General features: G+C 41.3%; 1 protein-coding gene across 1 annotated transcript; it reads right to left on the bottom strand.

Moving 5' to 3' along the window:
* Positions 1 to 3726: 3726 nt before the first annotated feature.
* On the bottom strand, positions 3727 to 15633 carry LOC139292907 (mesothelin-like protein). Its single transcript, XM_070915312.1, has 24 exons — positions 15625 to 15633; positions 15379 to 15504; positions 15091 to 15281; positions 14880 to 14968; positions 14091 to 14218; positions 13828 to 13955; positions 13609 to 13726; positions 12354 to 12572; positions 12095 to 12265; positions 11441 to 11590; positions 11285 to 11349; positions 11001 to 11130; positions 10606 to 10691; positions 10390 to 10519; positions 9391 to 9581; positions 9047 to 9137; positions 8808 to 8937; positions 8535 to 8725; positions 7440 to 7601; positions 7221 to 7357; positions 5786 to 5925; positions 5576 to 5670; positions 4696 to 4963; positions 3727 to 4266 (listed from the first exon to the last, which is right to left on the bottom strand). The coding sequence occupies exons 1-24, from the start codon at positions 15631 to 15633 to the stop codon at positions 4175 to 4177; spliced, it is 3237 nt and encodes a 1078-aa protein (XP_070771413.1). The 3' UTR covers positions 3727 to 4174.
* Positions 15634 to 16630: the final 997 nt, after the last annotated feature.

Genomic DNA, 16630 nt, shown 5'->3' with positions numbered 1-16630 from the left:
CATCATCAGCCAGGACCTCCGGTGGGAGCTGAACATCAGCTCCCTCATCAAGAAAGCCCAACAGAGGATGTACTTCCTGAGGCAGCTGAGGAAGTTTAACCTGCCACAAAAAGTGCTGGTTCACTTCTACACCGCCATCATAGAGTCCATCCTCACCTCCTCCATCACCGTCTGGTACGCTGCTGCCTCCACCAAGGACAGACGCAGACTGCAGCGTATCATCCGCTCTGCAGAGAGGGTGATCGGCTGCAACCTCCCATCTCTTCAGGACCTGTACTCCTCCAGGACCCTGAGGAGAGCAGGGAAGATCGCTGCCGACCCCTCCCACCCCGGACACCATCTGTTCGACCCCCTCCCCTCTGGCAGGAGGCTGCGGTCCATCAGGACCAAAACCTCCCGCCACAAAAACAGTTTCTTCCCCTCTGCAGTCAACCTGACAAACTCTCACTGACCCCCCCCCCCACCCCCCCCCCAGAACACAAACACAAGCTATACGTTATATTAACGTACATCACCCCTGTCCCCACTGCGTTACATTAACGCACCCACCCCCTACTGGACACTTTACCTGGACACTTTACTTTATTCTGGTCACTGCACTGTTGTTATTTATCTTATCTTATTTTTATTTTTATTTCTATTCTTATTGTTATTTTAGCTTTTATATTCTACTTATTTGTTATCAAAACAATAGCACCTTCAGACCACAGCAAATTCCTTGTAATGTATGTTACTTGGCAATAAACAGTTTCTGATTTCTGATTCTGATGCTGCTGCTTCTGCAGAAGGTTGATGAGAGGGGTAACTGACAGTTAATTTGATGGCCATAACAAAAGGAGAAAAATTGGATTTAAATCACATCAATGAGCCACACTTGTGGGGCCTACTGAGTGACACGTTCCTTCATTAACGTAGCTGAAAATAGTTCCCAACAAATGCACAATTTACTCTAGTTTGAGAGTATTTGCTAAAAACTACATAGCCCAACTGTTTTAGGAAATTATACATCCTTTTTAAAAAATTAAACTTCATATTTGTGACCTCTTTTAAAAGATTTGCGTCCTCTGTAGGAACCAGTGGGTTTGGTGCTGTTGTTGACAATAAGAGAAAAATACAGAAAAATGCACACCTTATCCTTAAAGGACATGTAGGCTGATAATGGATTGCTGCTGTGTCACCATGAACCGTACCTCTATGTTCAGCGAAGAGTTAAATGCCAGATCTAATTCGGATCAGCAGGAGCATGTGCTGTTAATTTCAGCCTGAATGGAAAGTTATTTCTCTTTAGTTTCATGCACTGCAAGTCTCTCAGCCACAGAGATGTTTTATATGTTTTCCAATATACCACATAGTTTTACATCTTTGCTGCACTTCTTAAAAACATTTAGAACTACATACTGACTTTACTCTTTAGTCCTGTAAATCTACATGTGTGCATTGAACACCAACTTACACAGTAAGACAATATAGCATTATCACCTATATGCCATGAAGCACAAAGAGGTAGTTAAGAACAGTCAAAAGAGTTAAAATGTGCACCCAAATTATAACTATGATAAAACCACGTTAAAGGTAAGACCATCCAGCTGAGAGTTGCTCTCATGCACAGATGTGGGAAACAGGAAATCTACAGTTGTGGAAGGTTGTTGTTAAGATAAAAAAATGTTTTCCTTGCTCATTGGGTTTGTTAATAAAGGGTTGGGTCAGTGAAGTTCGCACAGACAATCTTATGACTTCTGGGTAAGTAAACAAGGTCGACGGGGAAGGTGTAGCCCACACTGGGAAAACTGTCCTCTCTGCAGCCAAGCATTCCTCTACACATACTGTGAGTACTTATTTACCTTATTTGAAACAGTTACGGTTCATTTGTTAAACTGATTGTTGGTATTTATAGGATTTTAGTGAGTATCTGTTAGATGGTTGTCCTTGTTACGTTGTGAACTTGTTTGCACAACCAAGCAATGATACTGAATCCTAATATACTGCAAATCTGTAAGTCTCGACACTGGTGACAAATGGACGTTTAATGATAGACACAAGATAAAAAAGACGTACAGATGTGTGAGTGTTGAGTTTTGAATAAAATATGGGGAACACAAACAAAAACCACCTGGTCTAAAATCCAATCCAAATGGAACAAGTATAATTTATCCCTCATATATAGAGGCTTTGTTTTTTTAATTTCTTATATGTTTTAAATGATTATGTTAAAATAGAGGCATTCAGTGATGACAGCTGAATAAGAAGATGCATTTGTTATCATCATAATTGAATTACAAATCAAGATACACATTTAAATCTTTGATTTGTGTGTCATGGATTTGTGTCTTGTTTGCAGGAACAATGGCAAACGCACAAGTGCCTGTTGGTGAGTCTTTCCTGTGTGTTTGTGATTGGCAGGAGGCCAGTTACAACAGTTTTAGACCAACGGGTTGTTCCTCATAATAACAGATATCTAATTCCCTGCATTTTTATTGAAACTGTCATTTTATTCACCACTATCTCCTCACTTCTGTGGTCCTCTCAATCCTCATTTTGTGTAGTGACAGTCGGCCCGTTGGGAGACAGTCCAGTTCAGGTTGCCTGTCCTAAGTGCCATCAGACAGTACTCTCCAAGGTGGACCACTCCCCTGGTTTGCTCACCTACCTCTTCTGTGGGGGACTCTTCTTCTGTGGGTAAGGAGGAGGGAAGCGGCATACGCTCCGTTATAACATTCATGAAGGTGAAAAGTCTACAGGTCATGCTAGCGGCACAGGCTCTAAAACCACATGATGTAAGAACAATTATTTAAAAGCTGTAACAATTTCTTGAAAAATAACAGGGCACAGTGACTAATTGACTAATAACCTTACCTAGCCTTTATTTTTTTTAATTAGATTAGATAAATATTGTATGAACAGATGATCCTGACATTAGCTGCTGTCCTCTCCAGCTTTGTTTTAGGTTGCTGCCTCATCCCCTTTTGTGTGGACCGGCTGAAAGATGCAAAGCACACCTGTCCAACCTGCAAGACTGTACTTGGCGTGTATAAACGCTTGTAACTGATATTAGAGCTGCAACGATTAGATGATCAGTCGATTAACTGGCAACTGTTTTGACAATCAAATTATCGTTTTAGTAATCCTTTTAAACAAAATATTTGAAAACATTTGCTGGTTTCACGCTTTTTAAATGTGATAATTGTATGTGTTTCTTTACAAGATAGTAAACTGAATAGATTTTTGGACTGTTGGTCAGACAAAACATGACGTTTGAAGACGTCTCCTCAGGCTCTGGCACATTTTTCACTATTTTATATTACAAATTTTACAGACAAAATGATGAATCAAGAAAATAATGGGCAGATTAATCGAATGTTAATTCACTTCCAACACATCCGTCAGTACACCAGACTACCGACAGGAGTTTCCTCCTGAATGAACCACTGTTGAATTCAAAAAATGGCTGCAATAAAAGTTGCCTCTGACACTGTTATATGTCTGCTCATGTCTCTTATTTGGTTGTTATTCACTGCTTTATGAGTTTTACGAAGTCAGACTGGAGAAACAGATGGTGTTCACTCACTTAAAGCTCAGACTTACTTATGTATTCATGATGATTTTGTCACTAAATTTGTTGTTGGTGTTGGTTTTATTGGGTTAGGGGATGCTGAATGGATGAAATGCTGTGACCCTCTGTGACAACGTATTCCCTTCAAACCCTTGAATATTAATAAAGAGATGAGCTTTGATGCTTGTGCAACGAAATACAAAGTGCATTTATTATTGATCTCATACATCTCCAGGCATGCCGACCATGTTTAAGGTAAGCCTGCCTAAAGAAAGTGCTATCTCAAAATGGACACGGGATTACAGCAACACAAATACAGCAGAAACTGTCACCTTAATATTTCTGTTAAGCCTTCATTTTAACAATTAAACCAACTGAGCCACCAGAAAAAAACATAAAGTAAATATATGAGCCTAACAGTTATGTATGAAAAAGTTTCAGAGCATTCATACTCGCTACTGAAGGATCAGTTAATCAAGAATACATTATTCACATCTACTGTATTGTTATTGCACATGAAATAGTTTCTTCATAGTAAGCAATTCAGTGTAGCATGCAGCTACTGTATTTCTTTCTATTAGTGGATATATATTTATCAATTACAATAATCAGCCATGTGTTTCTTCATACAAGGATGTGCTGAGAAGCGATGAGGAGCGCGAAGAGAACAAGGAAGGAGAAGCCGGCGTCTGCTCGGATGCGGTCGCCATCGTTACCTAAAACAAGACAAACTCACTTTAGAGATCAGTAACACTGTATGTTCTTCCTATATTTAGACTGATACATCCAATTTCCAATATATTGAATGTAAAAGCAGTTTCCCATTTTATTTAGAAAACTTTTGTATGCGTCCTGTCTCAATCAATGCCTGCTAATTGACCCCAGTAACTCCAATAACTACTAATATATTTCATAAGTAATAAACTAATCTTGGCAAAACTAGTTTGAGGTATTATGCACCTATTAAATGTAATGAGCTGCAAACTGATCTCAAGCTAGATTTGTTCATTCCCCGTGGTGATTTTAAAGCTTTATTATCTGATGTTTTTACGTCTCCTTTAATTGTCTTTACTAGTTCTTTGTCCATTGTAGTTATTTGTGCTGTTTTTGTTGTGTTTCACATCATCCGCTTTTTCAGTACTCACCGGCGGTGGTAGAAGATCCTGCCGTGGAGCCGCTGGATCCAGACCCAGATGGTGAGGATGATGACGAGCTGCCAGTGACAGTGTTGGTTGGAGAGCTGGTGGAAGTGGTCGAATCAGCCTTGCCTCCCACAAGCCCCACTCCCAGCGTGTCAAGCTGTGACTGGGACTGCCTGCTGATCCAGTTCTGTACCAGCGTTTGGTTTTCGTAGGTCTTCAAATCTGGCAGGTTGGTGCCAAGAAGACCTTGAACTTCATTAACAGTCAGGTTCTAGGGAGAGGAGAGAGGAAGTGTTATATTCATGTGCAAATGAACACACACTTATTTAAAAGATACGTTCACAATTGTTTATTTTTTATTGTTTTGCCTTAAAACAATAGTCAGGTACCCACATGTACATTAAAACTGTAATCTTACCTCCTGTTCATACTGGTAATTAACATGCTTCCAAAGAGAGAATTTAGAACTAAAAAGACTTTGGAAGAAAACCACTTGATTTGTCTGACGACTGAAGCCTCGTGTTAACTTCAGATACATTTTGGATTATACTTTTGACAGAGTGGATTTTGTCCATCATCACTTACATTGGCAGCATGTAGGGAGGGAATCACTGAATGACCAGTATGAACAGGAGGAATGATTACAGCAAAAACTGGACATATGTACATCTGACTATTGTTTTAAGACAGACTTGAAAAATTCTCATCCTATCCTTTAACTTATTTTTTAATCTGAAACAGAGTACGTTCTCTTAACACCTCTCATAAACAATGTACCTTACAAAGACTTCTGCCTCCCAACAACACTGCTAAAATATAAAAAAACACAATTACAAAGACTGCCAAACACACACACACACACACACACACACACACAACTGACCAGTACAACGTTCTCATCCAGACTGGTGAAGGTGGGCATGTCCATGTTGATATTGGAGGTTGTCAAACTTCGGATATAGTTTAAATCTGCACCCCCTGCAGGCCAGGAAAGAAATGAAGAGTGAGTTCACTGTCACCTGTTTGTATTCAAGTTTATTTTCTGCATGCAGGATGTGTGTGTGTGTGTGTGTGTGTGGGTCTGTTTGCCTACCGATGTAAGAACGTGCGAGCTGGTAGGAGGAAGCAGAGACAGTTGAGCGGGTGTTTGTGGCAAATGCTTGTTTGGCGATGTTGAACAGTTCTTTCTTCTTCTCCGTGGTGCAGTTGGACACAGTCAGGGCGTCGGCGTCTCTGCAGGGGACACAAATACACAGAGTGAGAGACAGGAAATATCAACAAGAGTACAACAGACAAGTACCCACACACTGGAACCAGAGTCCCCTTAAACCCTTAATCACATTCATATGAGTGAGATCATCCCTATTACATTTTGCCTGCTCGAGGAATGTTGGGTTGAGAGGTTGCTAATAAAAGTTTAAGGGAGTTCTGATTGAGGGTGATATTATATTTTTTATATTTTATATTATATTAAAGAAATGTGTCATAACTGTATTAGTTTTGCATCTGTTTTTGAAAAATAACCAAAATTATAAAATAATTATTTTGTAAAATAATTTGGGAGATTTTTTTTAGGTCGACTATCCAGCTGCCAGAATCCAGATGAGAGAGGAGTTCATAAAAAGAGGGACTGATTTGTCTTCATTTAGTACTGTGAGTTTAAATGAAGTTGAAATGAGGGATTAGTGAGTTATGGCCCTGACAGGCTCCGTACAGGCTGCCCTACCCTCACAGCACGACCTGCAGACACTCTGCTGCCCCTCCTCTGCATGTTTTTAGATGAATCTACATTTTGATTTTCAGTACATATTCTCCTTAAGACACTAGAATTGAGCATAAAGATGAGATAAGTGCTCTTTTTAAGTCTTATCTACAGATGAAACCAAAGGTTATTTTGAGCAGGGATAGTGTATTCTTACAGCTGATTGTGTTCCCTATACTGTCCTGTCCTTTTTCCTCCTCTGCCCTCTTTATCTCTGCTCAGGTGTGCTACATCTGATCCCTCAATGAGGTGCACCTGGCCTGGGAAGGAAGCGGTTAAAAGATCCTATGCCAGCATCAGAAGGGAGTGGCTTCTGGCATGGGGACGGCTGGTCTTGCTGCCTCTCAGCCTGGGAGTTTGTGTTTTGACTTTGTGCCTTTTGGTAGTCTTGATTTTTAGTATCTTGGTTGTTTGTATGTCTTTATGTTAATAAGTCCCATGACTCTGGTTGTTTCAAAGGTGTTCCTCTGTGGTTGAGTGGGTCAGTGGTGGGGGGTTTGTTCGCCCCATAAGGCCGCCTAAGTGTGGGGTATAACAGCATACTTCAATTTTCCTAGGAATTCTCATGTTTTGTTATACTATCATTATGAAAGCACAATAATAATCATCAAGTTTTATTTTCTAGACTGACATAATTGCAGGAATTATAATTTATATAGTTTGAGGGCCTTGACCTCCACTTTGAAACCAAACCTACGGCCCTTGCTCCTTCCATATATGAACGGCCATGAAACCATGAGTTCACAGTCCGACTCCAAGGTCTTACTTGAGGCTTTGTTGGGAAATGTTCTTCAAAACGTCGGCGTCCACAGAGCACAGGTTGGCTCCTCCGATGGCGTTGAGCTCAGCACTGCCCAGTTTGTTCCCGTCCTTACTCAGATACTTAGAGATGACGGCCTTAGCCTGGACGAGAAGAAACGTCCGGTCATGAGAACACACAAGCATACACGCGCACATACACAACACACTTTACTCGTTAGCTCACCAGACTCTGGTCCCACTGCCCGTTAGACGAGTCCATCAAAGCTGAGAGTGTGTCGACCTGAGTGATACTCCACATGTTGATGTCTTCCATAGTGGCCACACGGGACGCTGGGCCTAAGAGCTGAACCTGACTCTCTGGGATGGTAGAGTCGGCAGCATAAGCCTGTAAATATGTGAGAATCAATAGGAAGACATTATCACCCAGCAGAGAATCAGAGTCAGTTCATTTGTTTAAAGTTCACTGTGGAGTTTTAACTGTAGTTAGAAACAAAAAGGGAAGAGAAAATTGTAGAGAGAACACAGATTAGTTGCTGATTTATGTGTCAGAGTCACTCAAAGTAGTTAAAATAAAGTTAAACTACAGAGTTAACAGTGTAAACAGTGTTTGCACGGCAGATATTTTCTCAAACTGATTTTCATGCTTAACATTCAAAATCAATGCCCTGATGCACTATTATGTATTTTAAGTTTCAGCATGTGTTATCATATATTATATAATCCATTTATATATGGACATCTTAGAAACAGTTTAGAATCATAATTTCTTACTGCCCAGACCAGACTCCATTTAAAGTTTAAGCTTTTTAAACTACAATACATCTTCATCAAATACTTTCAATGCAAACAGCAATAGGTAGCATCCTGTTTAACTTTTAAGGGGACGGACAAAAATAAATATGGTGGACAATGATAATGTCATTTAAACATTTCGCTCAAAAAGAAGAGCTCTTCATCTCATGTCCTCCCTCTTCTCCCCTGCAGCTGTCCCTCAGACTCAGACTACCAGCTTCATCGTGGCTAACGTTGATGATCAAAAGTCTTTAATTTGAATGTCCAGATTAAATTCAATTTGTTGTGTTCTTTTTTTTGGTTGTTGGTGGTGGTTACACAAATAACCCCAGCACCAAACTCACTGGACTGGTCACACTCTGTTGGCTTCATTGATTTTCATTATTATATTTGCGTTTTTATCTCTCGGTAAAGCACTTTGGTCGACATTTGCTCTTTTCTCTATTAATAAATGGACTTAAGCAGCACCACAGCCAATAAGAAAAGGCATTTACAAACCACATCTCCAGTGGCCCCCGTCACCTACCTCTCTCAGCTTGCTGAGAACAATCTGGAGGTATTCCTCCTGGTCCACCTTCGCAGTGATGGAATCCAAGTTGTCTTTAACAGTGGTGGCACTGAGGCAGCAGTTGAACTGGGTTATATCGTCATAGTCGAAGGGGAACGTTTCATCGCTGATGGTCACCTGGGTGATATTTCCTACAGTGCACTCATTTTCTAAAATGCAAGAAAGAAAATGTGTATAATAGAAAATTCATGTGGAAAAAATGAGCAGAGCAGATAAAGGAGGGAGACTCACCAATCGATCTCTTTGACTTCTTTTTATTGGACTTTCTTATTTCTTTCTTCAGCCTCCTCCTCTTCTGTCTGTCCACCCCGTCGCTCCTGATAACTTTCAGGAAGTTCTTCAAAAACTTCCGCTTCGTTTTCTGCTCACAGGAACAAAACAGACACAGACGTTCAAAAAAAACCCCCCAAACATCAATAAACATCAATCAAGAGCTAAATGCTAGATGCAAGTATTCATGCGTTACTCACTTTGTTAAAGTTATCATAGAAGGTTGAGGTCAAATACAGCGGTAACATCTCGAGGTCCTTCAGAGTCTGATCATTCCATGTTGATGGAGCTCTGGTTATCGAGAAACACACAATGTAAAAACAGCGTATCAAACTGAAAGTGAAACAAACACCTATGTTTTAACTGTTTGTTTTTAGAATTGTTTTCTGTTTTTATCTTTTTTGGAAAGAAACAGAAGATATTTCAGAGGACACCAAATGTTGCTGGTAAGAAATAAATCTGCTGATACTACGAGGACATATAATAAAGAGGTTTTGTGATTTTTTACCATCTGATAATAGATGTATTGCTGCTGCTGACGTACCCGTACTGTGTTTTCCCGCTCTGCAGCAGAGCTTCAACAGCAGCCGCTTGAGCGCCGGTGAGTTCTGGGCAGTTCTTGAGTTTTTCCAAGATGGACGGGTCCGAGTTCTCGATGTAGGACGAATCCAGAGTGCAGCACATGTTTCCCATTACTGCTATATTATCCTCAGTCAAACTTGTGTTTGTTATACCCTTAGAAAATAATAGGATTAAGAACAGAAGTTAATTACAGATTGGAATATTATAGGAACGTAGTACTAAGTAAGTACTAAGCGTCTGAATTGAGTTAGATTTACATTTGACTCTCAAAGTTGTGCTTTTACACTGCGCTGTACACTAATTCAACATTTATTTGATATGTACTTTTAATAGTTTATGCGCTAATGGTCAGGGTACAGTTTAAATCAGGAGTTCAGTCTTAATCTAGCACATTAATAGAATAATAATAGAATATAATCTAGAAATCTTGTTTTAAAAAGTAGCTTTCTGGAGCAAATCTTGAATTTCGATCAGTCCTGTCCTGGACTCATTTGAGATTAATTTTAGCTTCCTATGCCAAATAAAAGATCAGATTGGAGCACAAGAAGAAAGAGGAAACACATACAGAAACACACAACAACACACAAAACAGATATTGAAACAGATGGTAAAAGTCAGGGAAATAATCCCTTTTTACATGGAGAAATTGTCTTGGACATCGATTTTATCAACATCATTAAGTGGATTGGCTGTGTTCTTGTTGGCGTTTGGTGGATTGCTCTTCAGTCTTCATTGAAAATATCCAAATAATCCACTGACAGACCACAATAATCAGCAGGAAATCCTTGGAGATTTAATTTATTTAGTCCTGGAGTGACTTTAATCTTCCTTCAGGAAATTCGTTCACTTAATTCAACACTAGGCAATTCCTGAGAAAGCCAGTTTAAATTTAGTTTAATGGGCTTCTTTAGTATAGATGGCCATTTGAGATGTATGTATTGTTCGTTGTTCGGGGACTCACCAGGCAGCTCCTGGCGTTAGCAAACAGAGCGGTCAGTTTGTAGCTGAGGGCGGAGGAGAAGACGGAGAAGTCTGCATCTGCCAGCTGTTCAAAATAGGACCTGCACGTGGCCTGTGGCACCAGGGAGTAACTGTGGAGACACAGGGAGACAGCAACTAACGCTATCTGTTCTGAAAGTTTTTAACTTTAGTCCAACACAAATCATTCTAAACTCACTCATAGTACAGCAGCATATCAGGAGGATAGAAGTTGAAGCTGGTGGCATCTGAGTCTCCTTTGATGTAGTTGTACATGCAGGTCAACTGTTGAGAGCAAAACCTGTCATCAGTTCTGTTTTTATCTCCTTTATTGTATAAAATTAAAAAAGGGGTTGAGATTCCATGAAGATCATAACAGACTTCTCACACTATTCAAAAAGATGTGTGACATTAACAACATGTTGTTGGTGATTTTCAGGTGAAACTTTTATACATACATTTGGTTAAAAAAGTGAACATTTTTAAATATCTAGGCACACATAAAGTATAAGCTTGTTTCAGCTGCATTTCAATGACTTTATCAAGAAATGTAGTGATGACCTGCTTCACACACACTCACACACCCTCTCTCACCTGAGTCTCCACCAGCGTGACCTTGTTCCTGCCTTTCCTCCGACAGGCTTTGATCAGCTTCTTGATCTGCACCTTTTGAATGGTCCTCACTCCGGTGCATGTGAACCCTTGCAGGACTGAGGATGACAAACTACACACACACACACACACACATACACACACACACACACACACACACACACACACACACTCTGTCTTATGCACATTTTGAAACCCAACTGCAATCTCCTGATTGGGTATTTTGTGTAAACTCTTGCTTTATTGAAAACTTCTTCAAAACTCACTTGTTTGGACTTCCCAGCACTGCGGTCGCACTTTCCACAGCTATGACACTAAAGAACAACTCGACCTAAAAAAATAAACACACAGTGTGTCATCACAGACTGTCCAGCAGGTGCGTTCAGTACAAGCGCGGGTGTCTCAGTGTTGCATCCCCCTACCTGCTGCTGTTTCCATTTCTTCTTGTTGAGCGTGGTGATAACGCTGCTGGTGTTTGAGAAGCTGAGCAGCAGAGCACGAGGGATCTCCGCGGCCAGTTCGTCTGGAACGTTCTCTATGATCGTCTCACTGTTGCTGTTCATGGATACGATCTGGGTGGGGATGTGGGAAGTAAGTTAAATGTGTGTTTCACTGTCCTCTCTGGTTGAGAGTCTGTCTCACCTCTGACCACACACAGCATCACTGATCGTTGATCGTTGTCACAACGTCTGCCTCAGTGCTGTGTTTCCCATTCTGCCTCTCTGTTCCCGTCAGCCACATTCCCAGACTGTCATTGTTGTTATGTTACTCATAGCCTTTGCATCAGCCACCTGTACCCGTTCCTGTATTTTGAACTGTTTCCTGTTCCTGACCTGCTCACCTGTCTCACTTGTTAGCCTGTTCCTGACTATGGCATGTAGTTAATTTCCCTTCACCCTACCTGATTGCCTTGTGTTTGTGTGGAAATAGCAAAAAACTAAACACTTGTGGATCTGACGGTTCAGAGTCTATGGATAGAGGATGTTATATGATGTACGAATTGAAATATCCTCTGAGCAAATTTAGATTTTGGACCATATAAATAAAATCCTGTTATAGAAATGAAGCAGTCGTACCTGAGTAACAAAGACCTGCTGGACGATCTGTGGAGCGGACATCAAGTGTACCAGAAATGAAGGATCTTTGGATGCAGTAAGCAGCTGGGAGCTGCTGATGCTGCTGAACGTTGCCGCAGGAACACCCACAACAAGAGAGCCCAGCATGAACAACGACGACGCGCTGTTGATCTGGTGGGACGGAGACAGGTTTATTGTGACTGGTGTGCTCACAGACACAACCTCAACCCTGACAGACAGACTGACAGACAGCAGTTACCTGCATCATCCCAGTTGACATCAGAGACACGATAATGGCCTTGGCCTGACCTTCATTCCAGCCATTCACGCTGCTGAGAACGCTGAGGGCAGCAAGTAGGTCCTGAGGCTTTATCATCAAGATCTGACCAGTGGACATGCCGGTGCTTTCGTTGCCGAGGGCAGAAATGGCCGTGGCGTCAATGTTGTCACCAAGGTTACCCGCCAAAGCTGCAGAAACCTACAGAGGAAAAATGAAAAACATTGTCAGTCGCAGGTATATTTTTGTGTAAAGTAGAGCAGTGATTGTATTTTGTACAGAGCCTTGTTCTTGGGGCAGTTCCCTATAAAAGGTACAACGTAGCATCTTTACTCCATCTTGTACCCCTAACATTCATGCCTTCTGAAGCCCAATTATGTACCCAGAGGAACCAAAACATTACTTTTTAACAATGAGGACTTTCACTGAAGGGTGTAACGTGCTGAAATTCATCCTCACCAGGTTCCCACCAGTGACCACTGACAGCATGTTTGGTGTAGTGCCTGGCATTAAAGTTCTTTTTTATAGGAAACAACTTTATACTTTTATGGTGGGTCAAGGATTTTACTGAATTAATGAACTGAGCACATAAGATATGACATCAAATGACTGACTGAAACAAGAGAGTAGATGTAGCACACTAATAAACCTTATTTTTGAAACGCTACTTGATCCAATCCAAATACTGAAGGTCTTGATTCAGAACTATGAAGTCGATCATCTTATTGTGATTATTAGTTCTCTGTTTGCTGAACTACAGAAACAACAACAGCCAAACGTTGTCATTTGAGCTTATTTTAGGAAGTTTAGTTCATTGCTTATTGCTGAAAAGAAAAGTGACGAGAGAAAAGATTCGACAAGAGATTCGTTAGCATAAGAACTTGGTGGATCCCGGTATTTTGGAACTAGTTATTGTAACCCTTATAGACCTTATTTAGGTGACAAATAAAATAAAAAAAATCAAACATAAAGTGTCTTAGGAAGGTGTTGGCCCACCTCGAGCCTCCAGAACAATATTAGAGGGATGAACAACATTCATCCAAAACTAATTTTGGTGTTTTGGTGGAGATCTGTCAATCACGAGGGTCCAAAACCACCGAGAGGTGTTCAGTTGCGTTGAGATATAGCGATATTCACGTAATTTTAATACTCATCAAACCATTCAGTGATACCTCATGCCCTGCCTGCGCATTCGTTATGTTTCTCATTGTCACCCGTCTGTTTGTGTGTTTATTACCTGTGGGTCCAGGCCTGTACAGAGAGTGGTCAGGTTGTACAGAACTATCATACTTTCTTCTGCAGTCAGCTGGCTGAATGCTGCACCAGGAACGACACACCGACAGAACAGAGGAAGTCTGTAGAGAGAGAGAAGAATCGGTTTACACGCAGATAGTTTAGTATCCATCACATATGTATTTGTGATGATGTGTGAAGAGATTGCGACTGGAAGACTCACAGTAAGGGGTTGAAGTTGCTGTCCTGTTGATAAACAAGCTCAGTGTAGTAGTTGGTGAAGTTGAGAGATAAGGTGGAGTGATTGAGGAGGGCGATGTTCAGAGGGTTCACTGTGAACACCTGGATAACCTGCGAGAGGAGAGAGGAAAAAGGTGGTCTGTACAATCTTTAATCAATCTCTCTCCAACTATTTCTTTCTTAATTTCAATCTCAGTGAACAAATCCTGAGCTGTAGTTTAAGATTTCCCAATCTAGGTTCAGTACCTGTGTAGAGCCAAACGTCTCAAGATCCTCCAGAGTGAGGAAAGGCATGAAAGGGCCGATGTACTCAGCAAACCAGGCTGTGGAGTTTAGTTCTGGGTCGCTGGGATTGTAACACCTTGGCGCCGTCGCTATAACAACAAATTACAAATACTTACATGGAGGAAGCCAGAGAGATAAATAAAGACCAAATAAAGAAAACATTTTGAAATATTGTGAGACTGACTGAGACTCTTTTCAGCGTGGACCATTTTGTTCTCCTGATGACTCTGAATTACAACGTTAATTTGGAGACACTGGTCTTAGTACTGTAAAGCAACAGACCTCTACTATTACCTGCCCTACATGCAACACAGTACGCCACCAAGTTGGATGTTATCCGAATTGAATCGACTGTAGAACTGAAGCGTCATTAATAGAGAGGATCCAGACACTGGAGTGAACTCACTCTTGTATTTAGAACAAAATACAAAGGAGACTAGGACAAACAACGGGGATCAGTGATTGGTCAAAGTGGGAGTATCACAGTGTAGAAATACTCTGTTACAACTAAAAGTCCTGTGTTAAAACTTTTACCTCGAAATTGTGTGAGTACAGTACTTGTACTTAGTTACGGTCCATCACTGGAGATTTGTCGTTAGGTACGCACATTTGTAGCCCATTCACGTTTCTGTCTGGCTGCTGATTGGTCGACTGAATGTGCTACTGTACCAAGTCTAGCGAGAAAGTCGCTAAGTCGGCCACAAGGTTAAAGACCTACAGACTGTTAGGTGTGTGTCAGTGAGGACTGACCTGAGGTGAGGTAGGCCCTGATGGTGATGAACATATCTTGTCTCATAAAGTCTGCGTTAGTGTAGTTGTATTCCCCAAGAACTGAAACGCTGAAAAACAAAATGAAAACAAAACATATGATTTGAAAACATTAAAAAAGTGACATGATATTAAAAAAAAGCTATACATGTTTCACAAAATGAGCATGTAGAGTTGTGAAAACCACACATACAGCTTTTGGAAGGCCAGGCAGGAGGCGTTGTGTGTGGTATTGGGGCTGATCAGACTCTTTGTGAGGAAGACCATGTAGTTGTGGAGGCGTCGGTCAAACCAGGCGTTGACCTCTGACCTCTGGGAGCTGCTGAGAGCCATGGGCCAGACACAAGGCAGCGTGGGCCGCCGCACCACCACCGGGAGAAACTCCTGTAGTGAATATACACAATAATGTTGTTATATCAACAACGTGTGCGCATTTCTTTGTTTGTGTGTGTGTGTGTGTGTGTGTGTGTGTGGTACATACAGTCTCCAGGAACATCGGTGTCTGGACGTAGTTGCTATAGATCACACAGAGCTCTGCATCGCTGTCGACAACGTCAGGACGACGAAGGAAATCCCCAAGAGCTGATGGAGGCATGGAGTTCACCAGCTAGAGGAGAAGAAGACATTAAATAAGTCCTCCTCTTCCTCCTCATCTACTCCTCACATCCCTCAACACAAGCACTCCCTAACTTTCTTTCAATCCTCTCTATTATTTTTGGACACACACCTGATGCATCCTGTCGTGAGGCATGAGGGACAGGAAGGTGGTCAGGTTGGGGAACTGGAATCCAGTGAATGAGAGCTTCAAGAAAGTGTAGAAACTGTGGTTGTAGTTGTCACCGTAGCACTGGAGAGGTATCGGCCCTAGAACGAGGGAGAGTGAAGGAGGTCGGCTGTCAGACAAACTTTGATTCTGACTATTCTGACTTATTACATTAATTATTTTGTAACGTGTTATCATCCAAAACTGTTACTGGTTTCCTTTCAGTCTGCGTTCTTTACCTTTGAGAGCCTGAATGATGTGGTTGTGGATTTCTTCCTGTGTAACTTCACTGAGAGATGAGATTGTTGAATTCAGCTCTTCGACTCTGAAATTTAAAAAATGAAATAAATGAAGCAATCAATCATTTTTGTTTTTGCTGTATGGCTACAGTAATCCCATAGAGGCAACTTTAGAGATGAGGTGGCTACACTTACCCCTGCTGCTTGATACTGCAGTTTCTTCCAGACAGTATTCTGAAGAACGGTGCGACATGGAGCGGTGACAGGTTGACCAGCAGGGGGCGCAGTCGGTTGTGGAGCCACAGCAACACGTATGAATCACCCACAGAGTTATCCGTCAGGTTTGCACGATCAAACACAACTTGCAACATGGCTGACCTCACTGGAGAGGGGAACATGTTTTCATGACCCTGTAGAAAAAGGAAAAGCATCAACAAAGAGGATTCAGTTAGGTGGCGCCAGTTTAACTGCGCCTTCTTCTACATTTCTGTGAGAAGTGTAAGTTACATTACAATTAAGTGTAGAATTAATTTTGCTGAAGGTCTGGGGCTTCAATTCATGTTAAAACATTCACAGGAAATGTATGAATTATGACATCTTCTACCTTAGATGAGTAGATAAACATTATTTATGCTGACTGGTACCAGCTAAGGACAAGATATTATCTGAAAGTAGGTGTTTGACGCACACTCACCATGATAGCAGGTGAGAAGTCATCAAAGAAGGCGTGA

Source organism: Enoplosus armatus, chromosome 2 (assembly GCF_043641665.1).
Source record: "Enoplosus armatus isolate fEnoArm2 chromosome 2, fEnoArm2.hap1, whole genome shotgun sequence".
NCBI lineage: Eukaryota > Metazoa > Chordata > Actinopteri > Centrarchiformes > Enoplosidae > Enoplosus > Enoplosus armatus.
This window is presented reverse-complemented; position numbering and strand designations above follow the sequence as displayed.